At 26.7% G+C, this 13,646-nt stretch overlaps 2 protein-coding genes across 3 annotated transcripts; one reads left to right on the top strand and one right to left on the bottom strand.

Annotated features, from left to right (window-relative positions):
* The first annotated feature begins 5,339 nt into the window (after positions 1-5,339).
* LOC122850281 (actin-5C) lies at positions 5,340-9,184 on the top strand. Of its 2 annotated transcripts, none has more exons than XM_044149429.1 (2): positions 5,340-5,498; positions 7,292-9,184. In XM_044149429.1, exon 2 carries the CDS (start codon positions 7,308-7,310, stop codon positions 8,436-8,438), a length of 1,131 nt encoding a protein of 376 aa, XP_044005364.1. In that variant the 5' UTR covers positions 5,340-5,498; positions 7,292-7,307; the 3' UTR covers positions 8,439-9,184. The 2 variants fall into 2 exon arrangements, with proteins under 2 accessions (XP_044005364.1, XP_044005363.1); XM_044149428.1 differs by lacking the exon at positions 5,340-5,498 and adding an exon at positions 6,288-6,678.
* Positions 9,070-12,753, bottom strand: LOC122850244 (TBC1 domain family member 16). The gene is made up of 2 exons (XM_044149362.1): positions 12,317-12,753; positions 9,070-12,206 (listed from the first exon to the last, which is right to left on the bottom strand). The coding sequence occupies exon 2, from the start codon at positions 12,131-12,133 to the stop codon at positions 9,950-9,952; it is 2,184 nt and encodes a 727-aa protein (XP_044005297.1). The 5' UTR covers positions 12,134-12,206; positions 12,317-12,753; the 3' UTR covers positions 9,070-9,949.
* Positions 12,754-13,646: the final 893 nt, after the last annotated feature.

Raw genomic sequence — 13,646 nt, 5'->3', positions numbered from 1 at the left:
GATCAATTGTTATTATTTCAAGCAATATCAGCTGTTGCCAATTGAAGAGAGAAAGAGAGACAATCATTTTTCTCTGACATGATAAACAATTTGTCTACTTTATCAACAATATAATGTAAATTAATTCCACAAGAGGACCTAAGTCGTCAAAATTGAAAAAAAAAAAATAACAAAAAAAAATACAACAATAACAACAACAAATTGTAAGTTTATTATTATTTAAAACTAAATAAATAATTATAATAATTAATAATTTTTTATGTAGATCGGGTGTATGATTAATTGGGATTTTTGGAAAGTTTTTATGAATCAATAAACATTATACAAGAGGGTAATACATATTTATGTTATCAAATGATGAGTCATCACATACAACTCATGCAATTTGATGCAGGATTTATTTATTGATTCATCAACAGCATCATCATTGGAATTTATGATTTAAATATTGACAGAACCAATGAAATTGACATGAAATTAAATGAAAAATCATCCAGATAATTGTTGTAATTTATTTCAAGATGGTAAATTTGTTGATGACCTTGATCTTGTTCAAGTATTGAGTATTTTTAAGTGAAAATGATTCATCAAAGTAAAATAAAGTCATAAAAAATTATTTGAAATACAAAATCAATTGCAAAAGGAATTTTCATGTGTGATAAATAATTATAAAATTTTTATCCTGTAAAATATAAATGACAAATATCTGGAATTATTATTTTTAAATGAGTCAGCTGATATGAGTCATCAGCATCATCATCATCACACAACTCGTATCATAAAAATGTCAATCATCAAACAGACATTTAAAAATGATCAACATTTATTTGTAATAAATATATCCTGTAAATAATTTATATTTTATTTATAAATAATATTGTTTAAATAAAATAAATAAATTAAATAATGCATGACAATATATATAGGTATATAATCAGGGACAAATAATTTAATTTTTATTTAAAAAAAAAACAAACCATACAAGGACAATATTGAATAATATTGTAAATAAACATAAATAATTAAATTATTTACACGTTTTATTATAAATATTATCATTTGTTGAATTTTAAATATTTTTCAATGAATGCCTATAGATGGTTTGCTTGTTGATTTTTAAAATTGTTTATCAGCTTGTGATATATGACCAAATATGGACATGAAAATTGCAATGAGTATATATCAACAACACATTGTCAACAAATCTTTAAAAGGAATAAATTTGTAGGTGTGTTTTCAAATGATGTATAATGTTTTTTTTTTTTTTTAAAGCTCAAGTAAATTAAGCCCTGCCTCGTTTGACCATCAACATCATCATTGTCGTCAAGCTTCAATAATTTAAATAATAAAAAAATTAAATTTGAAACAATAATAACAACAAATTGGTTGTTTTTTTTTTTTAAAATAATTTATATTTTTCTCTAGATGTACATACATGTTTAGTTAAAAATTATAAGAGATCTTGGCCTCGTTTATCTTGTGACCTTGATTCCACAACGCAGAGAAAATGTTGCGTCAATTAAAACCAAGTCACGATGTCAATGACTTTTTATACCATCTGTATACATTATTTTTTATGTCTTTTTTTTTACATACTCATACAAAAAAAGCATATAATTTTAATCTAATAATTAACAAAATAAATTTTAAAATTTTCTTAATTAATATTCAATTATAAGTATATGGCTTTTTTTTAGAGAATAGTTTCTCATTAAATTAAAAAGCTTCATTATAAAATGAGAGAGAGAGAATATATGTGCGTATAACGGTTTGTTTGTGAGATGATAATGATGATGGCGATGATGATGATGATGATGATTGACCTGGACATTCCATTGAGACCTGCTCAGCTTCTTCTTTTTTTTTCTCTCATTTTTCATCATCATGAATTTTATAAATGAAATATATTCACAAGGTAATTTACGTAGTCATCATTATCATCAATTAATTTACAGTCAGTTGGTCCACATGTCCAGGCTAACGGATATTTCCAAATTAAACTACAAAAATTATAATTAAATTGTGACAATATATATTTTTAATTTTTTTCTATTAATTGGTAATGAATGTGTCTTATCAAAATATTGAGCTAAAAAAATAATAATACATAAATTTAATAATGGTTTAAATAAACACACGTGATGATGATGATTATTATTATTATAGAGAGAAAACAGTTGAATGGTGCTTGCACTCTCTGATGAAATTGATTCAGCCAAGTTCAATGTCGTGGTACGATGGAGGTTGAACGACCGAGTCCAGTCCAGACCCAAGAAAATATTCTATATATATATTTTGTCTGGTAAATGAACATACAGCTCTTCTGGGCTACGCCCAAAATATTTGCGCAATTGTGTATGTCAATAAAAAGTATTTGAAATCTGCGCAAAATCAAATATCAAATAAGAAAATCAATTCATTTTAATTATTATTTTTAAATTAAATAATAAGCTAATGGTTTTGTTGATTAATTTAAATATAAACAAGGTTTTTTTTTTTTTTTGTTGGGTATTTTCTTTTTTGCATTTTTGTTTGACCTGAGTCACATCCTTTTGAGCCAATCGAAACTTTTTTTTTTTCTCCCCAAATTTTAGCATTTAATCGATACGTACATGTGACTAATGCATATTTTTTTCTCAACTAAAAATAACATGTGGTGGTTTTTTTTTTTTTTTCTTTTTTGTATATTGCACATTATCAAGGTCACAGCAAGGTGAATATTTAAAAATAAAATATTATGGGAATTAAAAATTCATAAACTCATGACGTGAATTCTCAATTTCTTTTATCATTTTTTATTTTTTTAAATAAATTTTATCAGCTTTCTATATTTAGAATGACTCGATTCCAAGGAAAAATAATATTTTTTTAAATTTCAAATCACAACGCAAACGATTAAAAAAATATTATAAAATTTATTTTTTTATTTTGACCTCAAATCAATAAAACCCAAGTGTTTCTATAAATGAATTTTTAAACACATCATTAACAAGTGTACAAAAAGAAAAAAAAAAAAAAAAAAAACCACCACTTGAGTTTAAAAATAAAATAATCAATCAATATATATAATACAAAATTTCATGTGAATAAAAAAAATAAATAAAAAAAAATAAATTTATTGTCAATGATTCATATACATATATTATATTGGAGACAAATTGTCTGGTGTTCTGAAAACCCAGTGTCTCCAGGTGTACATAATAATATATTATTATTATATTTATAGTATATATAGTATATAGTTGTACACGGTGTAAGCCTTGGCCTTGAGTTGCCAAATAAGGATTTGATCAAGGAGTTCCTGGCCTTGCATAAGGCCTCGTGGTTGATGCCATTGGCATAATCACATCACCATCATCAACATCATCATTATCTTTATTATTATCACAAATATATACACTAAATTTAAATTAATCTATTTTCATATTTTAAATAGAGATTCTAGACTTGATTAGTCATCATCATCAACTGACTCAATCTGATTTTTTTCATTTTATTTTATTCCTGTTGGAAAGTTGTTGTTGTTTTTTGCAGATAAAATAATATTTTATCATCAAATTCAAAATGTATTTACTTGAAAGAAAGTGAAAACGATGACTAAATTCAAGTTCATGATGGTGATGATGATGATGATTAAATTCAGGGCGTGTCTGTTATTCTAATGATGTAAAAAGTTGATGCATATATGCGTGGTCTAGGTTACTATGCGTTGTCGTTGTCAGGTCCACGAACTCTTGCTGGATTTTCTCTTTAGCTATCTCAATATAATATTATTCTGTCTCTCTTGATAATCAATACTAGAGCACTGTATCATCAACATAAGCACACAGGGTGAGGGGGAGTTGTTGCAATATTATCATGATATTTTTACAGGATGCAGTCAAAAACCAGCATAAAAATCAAAAATTAATTTATTATTTTTTTTAAACAATACCATATAAAGTTTAAATTTAAATTATTTTTATTTTTTATATCAGTATTAATTGTTGTTTTTAAAAAATTCCATAAAAGGTAATTTAAACGAAAAAAAAAAAATAAATTATTATTTTTAGTATTTTTATAAATTCTTATCATTGGAAATTTTTTTTTTATTTTTTTTTTCATTTTTGTTTATCATTTAGTAGTTGTCTAATCTGTGATATTTTTTTTTTTTTTTTTTTTTCGTTATTTTTATCTACAATACTGAACAATGGACAAAAGAATTTAAAAATAAAATAATCAACATGAAACTTTTAAACGTCAATGATAATTTATTATTATTAAATAGACATTGAACAAAAAAAAAAAAATGAAAAATAAAATAAAATATTAGCAATGATAAAAGATGTTGGAAGACACGTCCTCGTCCTTGGGACTATTTTAAGTCTCAATGTAATCGTCCAAAAAAAAATAAAAAAAAAAATAAACAAAGTCCCAAAGATATTTCAACAGAAAAAAAAAAATAAAAATGACAAAATTAAATTACTCCAATTTTGATTTGGAGCAAAATAACATGTCCATGTATTTTTGCCAGCTAACAAAAAAATAAAAAAAAAGGGGAAATAAAAAGGATATGCATAAAATGTGTGTTTAAAATTAAGAAGCAATAATTGTTAAATAAAAAAAAATTAATAATAATAATAAGCATGGGAGTCTGAAATGATTAGTCAGCTTGAGAATCGAGACAGTGTGCTGTGTGTAATGTGTATGACACACAAAGTCATCATCATCATCACCGCCACTACTACTATACTATGACACATACACACACGTATATATAAATATATGCCAACGACGGTTTTGCGTACAGTTTAAAGCAGCATTTGGTGAATATTGCCGGGTGCCGGTTGTTCGACCAATCACATTGGCGTTCACGTTTTATGCCCATATATGGCAAGAGCCGCGGTGAGAAACGTGGCCGGCGTGGCACAAGCGCACACACAACAATATATATATGTATATATATATGAAAATGGATGAGTCCATTCTCTCTTTGCTTGTGTTCTGCAAACATGATGAGGGGTGTCAGGAGAAAGCCAACAGAGAAGGGGAATCATCATCATCTCTCTCTCTCTCTTCAACATTTCTGGTTATTTTATTTTATTTTCTTTCAAATTCTTATCATTCAACGTCTCTTATCAATGATTAAAATTATCAAATAAATATGAAAAAATATACCTCATGTTCCTTGTAATAATGTCAATTTTTTTTGATAAATATTGGCAAATTAAATGGTTTAATTGTTAATTAAATTAAATTATTAGTTTTAATTTTTTTTTTCCCGGCCGGCATGAATGGGGTATAACGGAGTATGGCTACCTACCATACCCACAATGGAATGGCTCAATTTTTTTCTCTCTCATACACGCTTTTTGGCTTTGGCAGATTTTATTCTCAGTTCCTCGTCTGAGTCTCGTATCGTCCTTTATATTGTTCACAAGGCGACATCAAGCTTATCCAAATAATTTTATACACATTTTTACATTAATATCAATATTATTTTTATTGACTAATAAAAGGTAAGACAATTATCATTTATTCAATAAGGTATTTCATCAATAGCAATAATAATAATAATCTCAAGTGTGTCTTATCAATTTAAACATATTGGTTTTTTTTTTTCTTTTTTTTTTTATGACGCCGCTTCTCTTTGGGCGTTGTTCAATTCATAGAATTTTATCTGTATTTTTTGTTAAAATTATTTTTAATTAAACATTAAAATAGAAAATATAAATATATTCAATTAATTTTAATAACTCAATTCAAATATTTTATAAATAATTATTAATTATTTAACGGAGCATCATCAAACAGGTTGTCGCCGACAATTTTCGTGTCTCTTCTTCTCTCTCTGTGTGTATCCGTGTGTTTAGTTATTTGGAATTTGAATTGTAATCTTGTTTTTATGACCTTGAAAAATTTAAAAAAAAAAAAATCATTTATATAATTACATCATTGGCGTCTAATATTAGCATATTTATTTATTGTAAATTTAATCATTTTTGTTGTATTTTAAAATGCATGACAGACGCCAAAACCGGAAGACACAAAATAATAATAATAACAAAGTGAAAAAAAAAAAGAGAAACAACGCGTGATTTTCTCCGAAAAACCGACGAAAAAAATATGTCAAAAAGTTCGATGGTTTTTTTTTTTTCTTAAAATTAATCATAAATCATAATATATTTACACAAAACAAAAAAAATAAATAAGCCGGATTAGGGGCGGTAATGTTTTCAAGTTTTCCATATTTTTTTTTTTTTTTTTTTTTTTTGGAAATTTTAATGACTGTATGTAGACAATAATCAGGATGACGCTTTCAAGTTTATTGGTGTGTGTACAGTGATGATACACACTGTTTGTGAAAAAAGAGAGAGAGAGGGCTTATCGCTATCAGTTTCTATACGCGGGGGTGAAAGACGAGGGGAAATGGTAGACTGCCTTATATGGTAAAGAAAGACTGGATTGGGCGAGGGTGGCTTGCCCTTATTGGCCGATATTTTGTCGTCATGGTGGGAATTATGGTAGAGGGGTGAGAACGTATATAGACTCCCAAGCCGGTTGCCAGAACCACATTCCATTCTTGGACTTTAACAAGACTTGAAACATTGTGTGTACTTATTGTTGCACAGTGACATAACTATATTGCCCATATCGGCTTTTTACTCAATTTTTTTAAATTTAAAAAATATTAATTAAGTAAGTTTTTTTTGTGTTTATTTATTTTAATTTATTTAAATTATTTTATTTTTTTTTTTAAATTGTGTTGATGGATTTATTTTGGCATTTTATATTTTATAATTTGTGCATTGGATATATTATTTACGCGAGTTTATATTATTGTGTTTTTATATTTAATTTAATAAATATATATTTGTGTTTTATTTAAATTATGTAAATTAAAATATATATTGGCGTTGAGTGGATGGCGCTTTGACCGGGGCTGGGCGGGGCTGGGTGCGGTTCTATCAACGTGGCGACTCTTTTTTTTTTTTTTCATTTTTCAATTGTAAAATCAACTGTCAATTTATAAATATGTGATTAAATATATATTTTATAAAAAGATAAAAATTAAAATTGTGTGATGAATAAATTAAATTGTGGGTGGGTCGATGATGAAGAGAAAAAAAAAAAATGATGATGATGATTTTATTGAGTAGTGGTGTTGGTGGTGGTGGCCATTTTGAAGTGTTGTGACTTCACGTGGCATAAGCTCTTTAAAAGTGTCCAATTATAAATTACATGTAAATAAAAATATAATAATTAAATATCATATTAATGTTTTTGTTTTTTTTTTTTTTTTTGTTTACAGATAAAACAAATACAAAATGTGTGACGAAGAAGTAGCTGCACTCGTCGTTGACAATGGATCCGGTATGTGTAAAGCCGGTTTTGCTGGTGATGATGCACCACGTGCTGTATTTCCATCAATTGTTGGAAGACCACGTCATCAAGGTGTCATGGTTGGTATGGGCCAAAAAGATTCATATGTTGGTGATGAAGCCCAAAGTAAAAGAGGTATTTTAACATTGAAATATCCAATTGAACATGGTATTGTTACAAATTGGGATGACATGGAAAAAATTTGGCATCATACATTTTACAATGAACTTCGTGTTGCACCAGAAGAACATCCAGTTCTTTTAACTGAAGCACCATTAAATCCAAAAGCAAATCGTGAAAAAATGACTCAAATTATGTTTGAAACATTTAATACACCAGCTATGTATGTTGCTATTCAAGCTGTACTTTCATTGTATGCATCTGGTCGTACAACTGGTATTGTATTAGATTCTGGTGATGGTGTATCACATACTGTACCAATTTATGAAGGTTATGCATTACCACATGCTATTCTTCGTCTTGATTTGGCTGGACGTGATTTAACTGATTACCTCATGAAAATTTTAACTGAACGTGGTTATTCATTTACAACAACAGCTGAACGTGAAATTGTACGTGATATTAAAGAAAAACTTTGTTATGTTGCACTTGATTTTGAACAAGAAATGGCAACAGCAGCATCATCATCAAGTCTTGAAAAAAGTTATGAACTTCCTGATGGACAAGTTATTACAATTGGTAATGAAAGATTCCGTTGTCCAGAAGCATTATTCCAACCATCATTCCTTGGTATGGAAGCATGTGGTATTCATGAAACAACATACAATTCAATTATGAAATGTGATGTTGATATTCGTAAAGATTTGTATGCCAATACTGTATTATCTGGTGGTACCACAATGTATCCAGGTATTGCTGATAGAATGCAAAAAGAAATAACAGCACTTGCACCATCAACAATGAAGATTAAAATTATTGCACCACCAGAAAGAAAATACTCCGTATGGATTGGTGGTTCAATTCTTGCATCATTATCAACCTTCCAACAAATGTGGATTTCCAAGCAAGAATATGATGAATCTGGTCCATCAATTGTACACAGGAAGTGTTTCTAAATTAATCATCAACATCAACAACAACAACAACTTCCAAATAACAACATCTTTTTTTGATAAATACCACCACCATTCCCATACTATTTTAAATTTTTTTTTCCTCCTCCTCTCTTTTCCCAACCTTTTCCTGTCATTATTTATCCATTCCTATCATCAACATTCAGGCAAAAAAAAACAAAAACAAAATACTACCATCATTTTTATTTTTTTTTTTTTTGTTTGTGTTTTCATGTTGTTGTCACACACACACACACACTCTCTATAAATGTTTTTATCATTGATAAAATCATTATTCTCTCCTCCTCCTCCCTTTTATCCTTTAAATATATATATTTTTTTTTTTTTTTTTATATTTATCTTCGGAAACGTTCCATTAAGCTTGTAATGGCTAAAATAAACTGAGGAGTTGAAGATACTTCATCCACGGGGTTTACATTCCTTAATACATTCAAGTTTATATTTAAATTGAAAAAAAAAAAAAAACAAAACAATAATAGTAATGAAACAAAAAAAGAAAAAAAAAAAAAAAACATTAATAAATAAATAATAAACAATGACACACTCGTTTAAAAGAGTGTCATTATTTGAGGGTGTTGTAAAACAACAAAGCCTCATATGACTTATTGTTTGCTAATATTCAATACCATTATGAAAAAATTTTTTCTTTTTTTTTTTTATAATAAAATAAATAATGATAATATACACTAGAAATTACCAACATGTCATTTTTTATCTAGACATTGTATGACACCCCGACTGAACGGAAACATTGTGAAAATGAAATTAAAAAAAAAAAAAAAAAAAGAAAATTAAATTGTCTTGTTTATTTAAAAACCATAATATTTAAAATTAATTAATTTTTAAATTTTATTTTACTGCTTTTCGCAGCACTTGGTTGTGGTGATGACATTCTTGCTGTTTGATTTATTTTTTTCGATGAAGAAATTGTTGTTGTTGTTTTTCTAATTCGCTTTTGAAAATTTTAATTGTCAACAGAAAGATGCAGAGTTTGTCGTTAAATAATAAACAACAATAAATGATTTTTTAAATATATTTTATTTATTAATTTACATATCGAAACAAAAGGTGAAATAATTTATATACTTAAATTTCTAAATAGACTTTCATATTCTTTAGAGACTAGTGCCAAAGATAAGTACAATATAATTTTTTTTTTTTCTTTAAATCATTGAGCATATTTAATACCCCAACAAACATATATAATTCAAGTTTACAATATTAATTTAAGAACAATTAGGTATTATTTAATGAAAAAATTGACTAATCACGTGCACGTGGATAAACAAAACAAATTAATAAAAATGAAACTTGATTGATTGATGTGTGCTTCTTTTTTTTTTTTTTTTTTTTTTGTTGTAATTGGTAAAAATTGTCATCAGTCTTTTGGTGTATTTATCTATAGATATTAAAAATGGCAATTGATAATAAATGAATGTGTTTAAAAAATAAAAAAAGCAACATGAAGATGATGATGATGTGAATGAAATTATTTAATATTTTAAATTATTATAATTCTCAGCATTTGGACAAGTCAATTGTTCATGTCCATGGCATTCAATGACTGGATTATGACTACTGTCCCACATACCAGGACCACACTGACGACAAAGACCAGCAAGTGTACATGGTAATCTATCAAGTTGACGAAATTGATACAGCAAACCTCGTGCCTTTCTCAACACAACATTACCATCCATATACATTGCCAATGAACTAAAATGCAATAACATTTCATCTGTTCTTAAATTTTGTGCAATAACATCATCAGCATAAATACACATTATTGATAAACACAAAAATAAATGAAAATAATCAGTTAAATAATTAACCCAACATGATTGCCACATTGCCAATGCAATATCTGTTGGAAATTCTCTTTTTAAACACAGCAATATCCAACGATGACAAAATAATAACTCCAATGCATCAGTATGATTATCAAGATGTTGATAAAAGTTTGGTATCATTATTTTTATTAATTCACGTAAATAACATAAATTTCTATCCATATCAGTGTCTGTTGGTGTACATACTGTTATTGAACGTTGCATTAAACCAGCAAAACACCAAAATGCATCAATTTCACAATTCAACTCAGCCAATAATGGTGACAACAAATCAGACATACCTTGTGAATAACCAATACGTGAATTATATACAGCATAATTTAACAATATATTTTTCATAATATTTATATTTGGATTATTATCACCAGCATAATATGGATTTGCACGATCAGTTCTAACAACATCTTTTTCAACAATACAAACAACATGACGCCAAAAATATTCTTTATCTTCTGGATTCATGTTGATTCTTTGTTGTTGTATTTCTTGATATTCTTGATAACGTATTTTATCAATTTGTTGACGATCATCATATGTACTTTGATATGAATAACAATGTAGCAAAAATGGCCAAATTAATTTTCTCAAACTTGGATCACAACCACTAAAAAATATACCTTTTCTCAGTGTTAAATCATCTTCAATTTGTCCTTTTTCATTTAATAAATCTTTCCATAGTAATGATGTTATCATTGGTACTTGTCCCTCTTCTGGATGTAATTCATTTCTTGATATTTCTGGACGACATACCATAAAATGACGATATGGTAAACTTGTATTATCTGTATTATCAATATTATTAATTTGTCGTGGAAATAATAGCTGATGCCATTGATGTAAAATTGATGCTAATTTATCAAGACCACCAAAATGTAAATGAAATATTTTATATTGACTTTCTGGACTTGCTATGACAAGTTGTCCACTTGTACAATCTGTATCACTAAAAAATAATCTAACTGATTTCATTGATCCAAGATCAACTGAAAATCTACGACAACGATGATTTGTACGTCTTATTGTAACTGGTGATGCTGTTGTACTTTCAGGAAATGTTAAATTATGTTGTAATGCTAATAATTCAGGTGATTTCATCCATGATGGAAAATCTGGATCACCAATTGATGGACTACATGATGACACTGACAGACTACGTGTTTTTTGTAAATTTATTATTTCATTATCAGTTATAATTGCACTTTTTGATGAATCAATTGATTCTGATCTTAATCTATTCATATTAATCATAATACCTTGATCATCATTGCTATTTATCACTAATTTTTTATCTTTATCATCATTTAATTTTTTAATTTTTACATTATCATTATCATCATCATCGTCATTTATAAATAATTCACGTGAACTTGAACATATTTTTTCACAATCTTGCCAATTAACTGGTTCTTTGACTTCAAGACAAACATCAATACGTTCATCATTATCATTTTTACCTTCTTCAATAAATATTTTATCTTTTTGATTATGATTATGATTATCAGTATCATCTGCATTTACATTACATGATTTTTTAAATAATAAATTATTTTCAAGTGTTGTTGGATGTTTGTGTAGTGTTGTATTTGGTATCCAGCTTAAATGTAAATTTGGTTGATTTGTTGATTTTTCAAGTCTACATGTTATTGTCATGTATCCTGGATGATGAATAACATCACAGTGTTGTCTTATTAAACTTGGTGGATGTACACAAACATTATTTTTACAAAATAATGTTTCACCATCGTGATATTGAGTTTTTCGATTGTCATTAGCACAATCACCAAGAATATAGCTACTTGCTTTCTTTAATATACTTGGTAAAGGCATTGTTTTTTTATTTGTGAATTAAATTTATTTATTTAGCTGTTATTACTGCCACCACAAATGCAAATCAAGTTATCTAAAAAAAAAGTAAATATTTTATTATTTTTTAGAGCTTATCAGGTTGACCTTATTACATGCATTATTTAAATAGCTACTACAGTATCAACAAATGTTTAAATTATTTACCTCATTTATTATTTATTATTTAACAACAACATTTCATATTGTTTTTTATTAACTGGGTCAATGATATTGATGCTGTTTTATTTTTCTTCTTTAATTTAAAATTAATTGTTTTTTTCTTTCTCTTTAAATCTATTTGTCAAAACACAAAATCTAGCAGCTGCTGATATTTTTTTTTTTTTTTTTTTCATGTACTAGCTCAATATCTACGTCACTGTTTTTTTATTATTTTATTATATGTAATAAAATAGATTTAGCTTTTATTTGTCATTTGAATTTTTTATATTATTTAATATAGATAATTTATTTTTAAATTTTAATATATTTTTCATCTTATTTATCTTGTGTTGTAATATTTTTTTTTTTTTGAGTGAAATAAGATTTAATTATATTGTGAGTATGAAAGTGAGCAAGGAGAGAATATTGGCAAACTTGTGGTGTCACTGTGACGCAACTGATGATGCGCATGATGGTGGGGTTTGGACTTTAGAGGCGGCAATGTTGGTGTACCATTTGTTTTTTATGTTGTATATTTTTTTTATATACACGTACAATATTTTCAGGATCAATATATAATTTATTCTCGTCGAGTTAACAAACAACAAATTTAATAATTAATTTTGCATAAATTTCCATGAATAATGATATTTTATTTTTTCAAATTAAATAATTGCTCAATCAGCTTGATAATTATTTTATTTAAATTATCATAAACATATTGTTTTCATCTAAGTATCCAAGACTTTATTTTTTATAATTTTTATAAATAAAATATTAAATATGTTTTATTTTATTTTTATATTTAACAAATTTCTGTCATCTAGATTCATCAAGATGATGATGAATGATGATGATGATGACATTGACGTGGTCAAACATCAACAACACATTTTTGAATTTAGTAAATAAAATACAGAGACCCTAGACAAAACTCCCTTAAAATTTAACAAATCAATAACATGAATTTTTGTCACGTGATTCATCCCCTATTTTATATTTGTGTAATATGTACTTTATAGAATTCCAATGAACTACCCTCTTTCACTGAAATATAACAATAAAAAAAACTGGATTAAATTTCAGTGCCCTCTTTACAGGAAAATTGTGAAAATATAAAAAAACATATATATCACAATGATAATTGAGAATTCGCCATGAAAATTATATATTGAGAGACAAAAAAAAATATAGGTATATAATAAAATAGAAAAAAAAAATGTATAATATTATAATAAAGTAATGCGATAATCTCAAAATTTATGTGATTTAAATAATTATTACATTATTGTTAAATAAACAACCAAATGACATACAAATAATGAGACTCAATAAA

The sequence above is a fragment of the Aphidius gifuensis genome, linkage group LG2 (assembly GCF_014905175.1).
Source record: "Aphidius gifuensis isolate YNYX2018 linkage group LG2, ASM1490517v1, whole genome shotgun sequence".
NCBI classification, from domain to species: Eukaryota; Metazoa; Arthropoda; class Insecta; order Hymenoptera; family Braconidae; genus Aphidius; species Aphidius gifuensis.
The sequence above is the reverse complement of the archived record's forward strand: the minus strand, read 5'-3'. Positions and strand labels throughout refer to the sequence as shown.

Bases quoted from the DNA above. Each gene is read 5' to 3' on its own strand.
- LOC122850244 (XM_044149362.1), bottom strand. From the start codon at position 12,133: ATGCCTTTACCAAGTATATTAAAGAAAGCAAGTAGCTATATTCTTGGT.
- LOC122850281 (XM_044149429.1), top strand. From the start codon at position 7,308: ATGTGTGACGAAGAAGTAGCTGCACTCGTCGTTGACAATGGATCCGGT.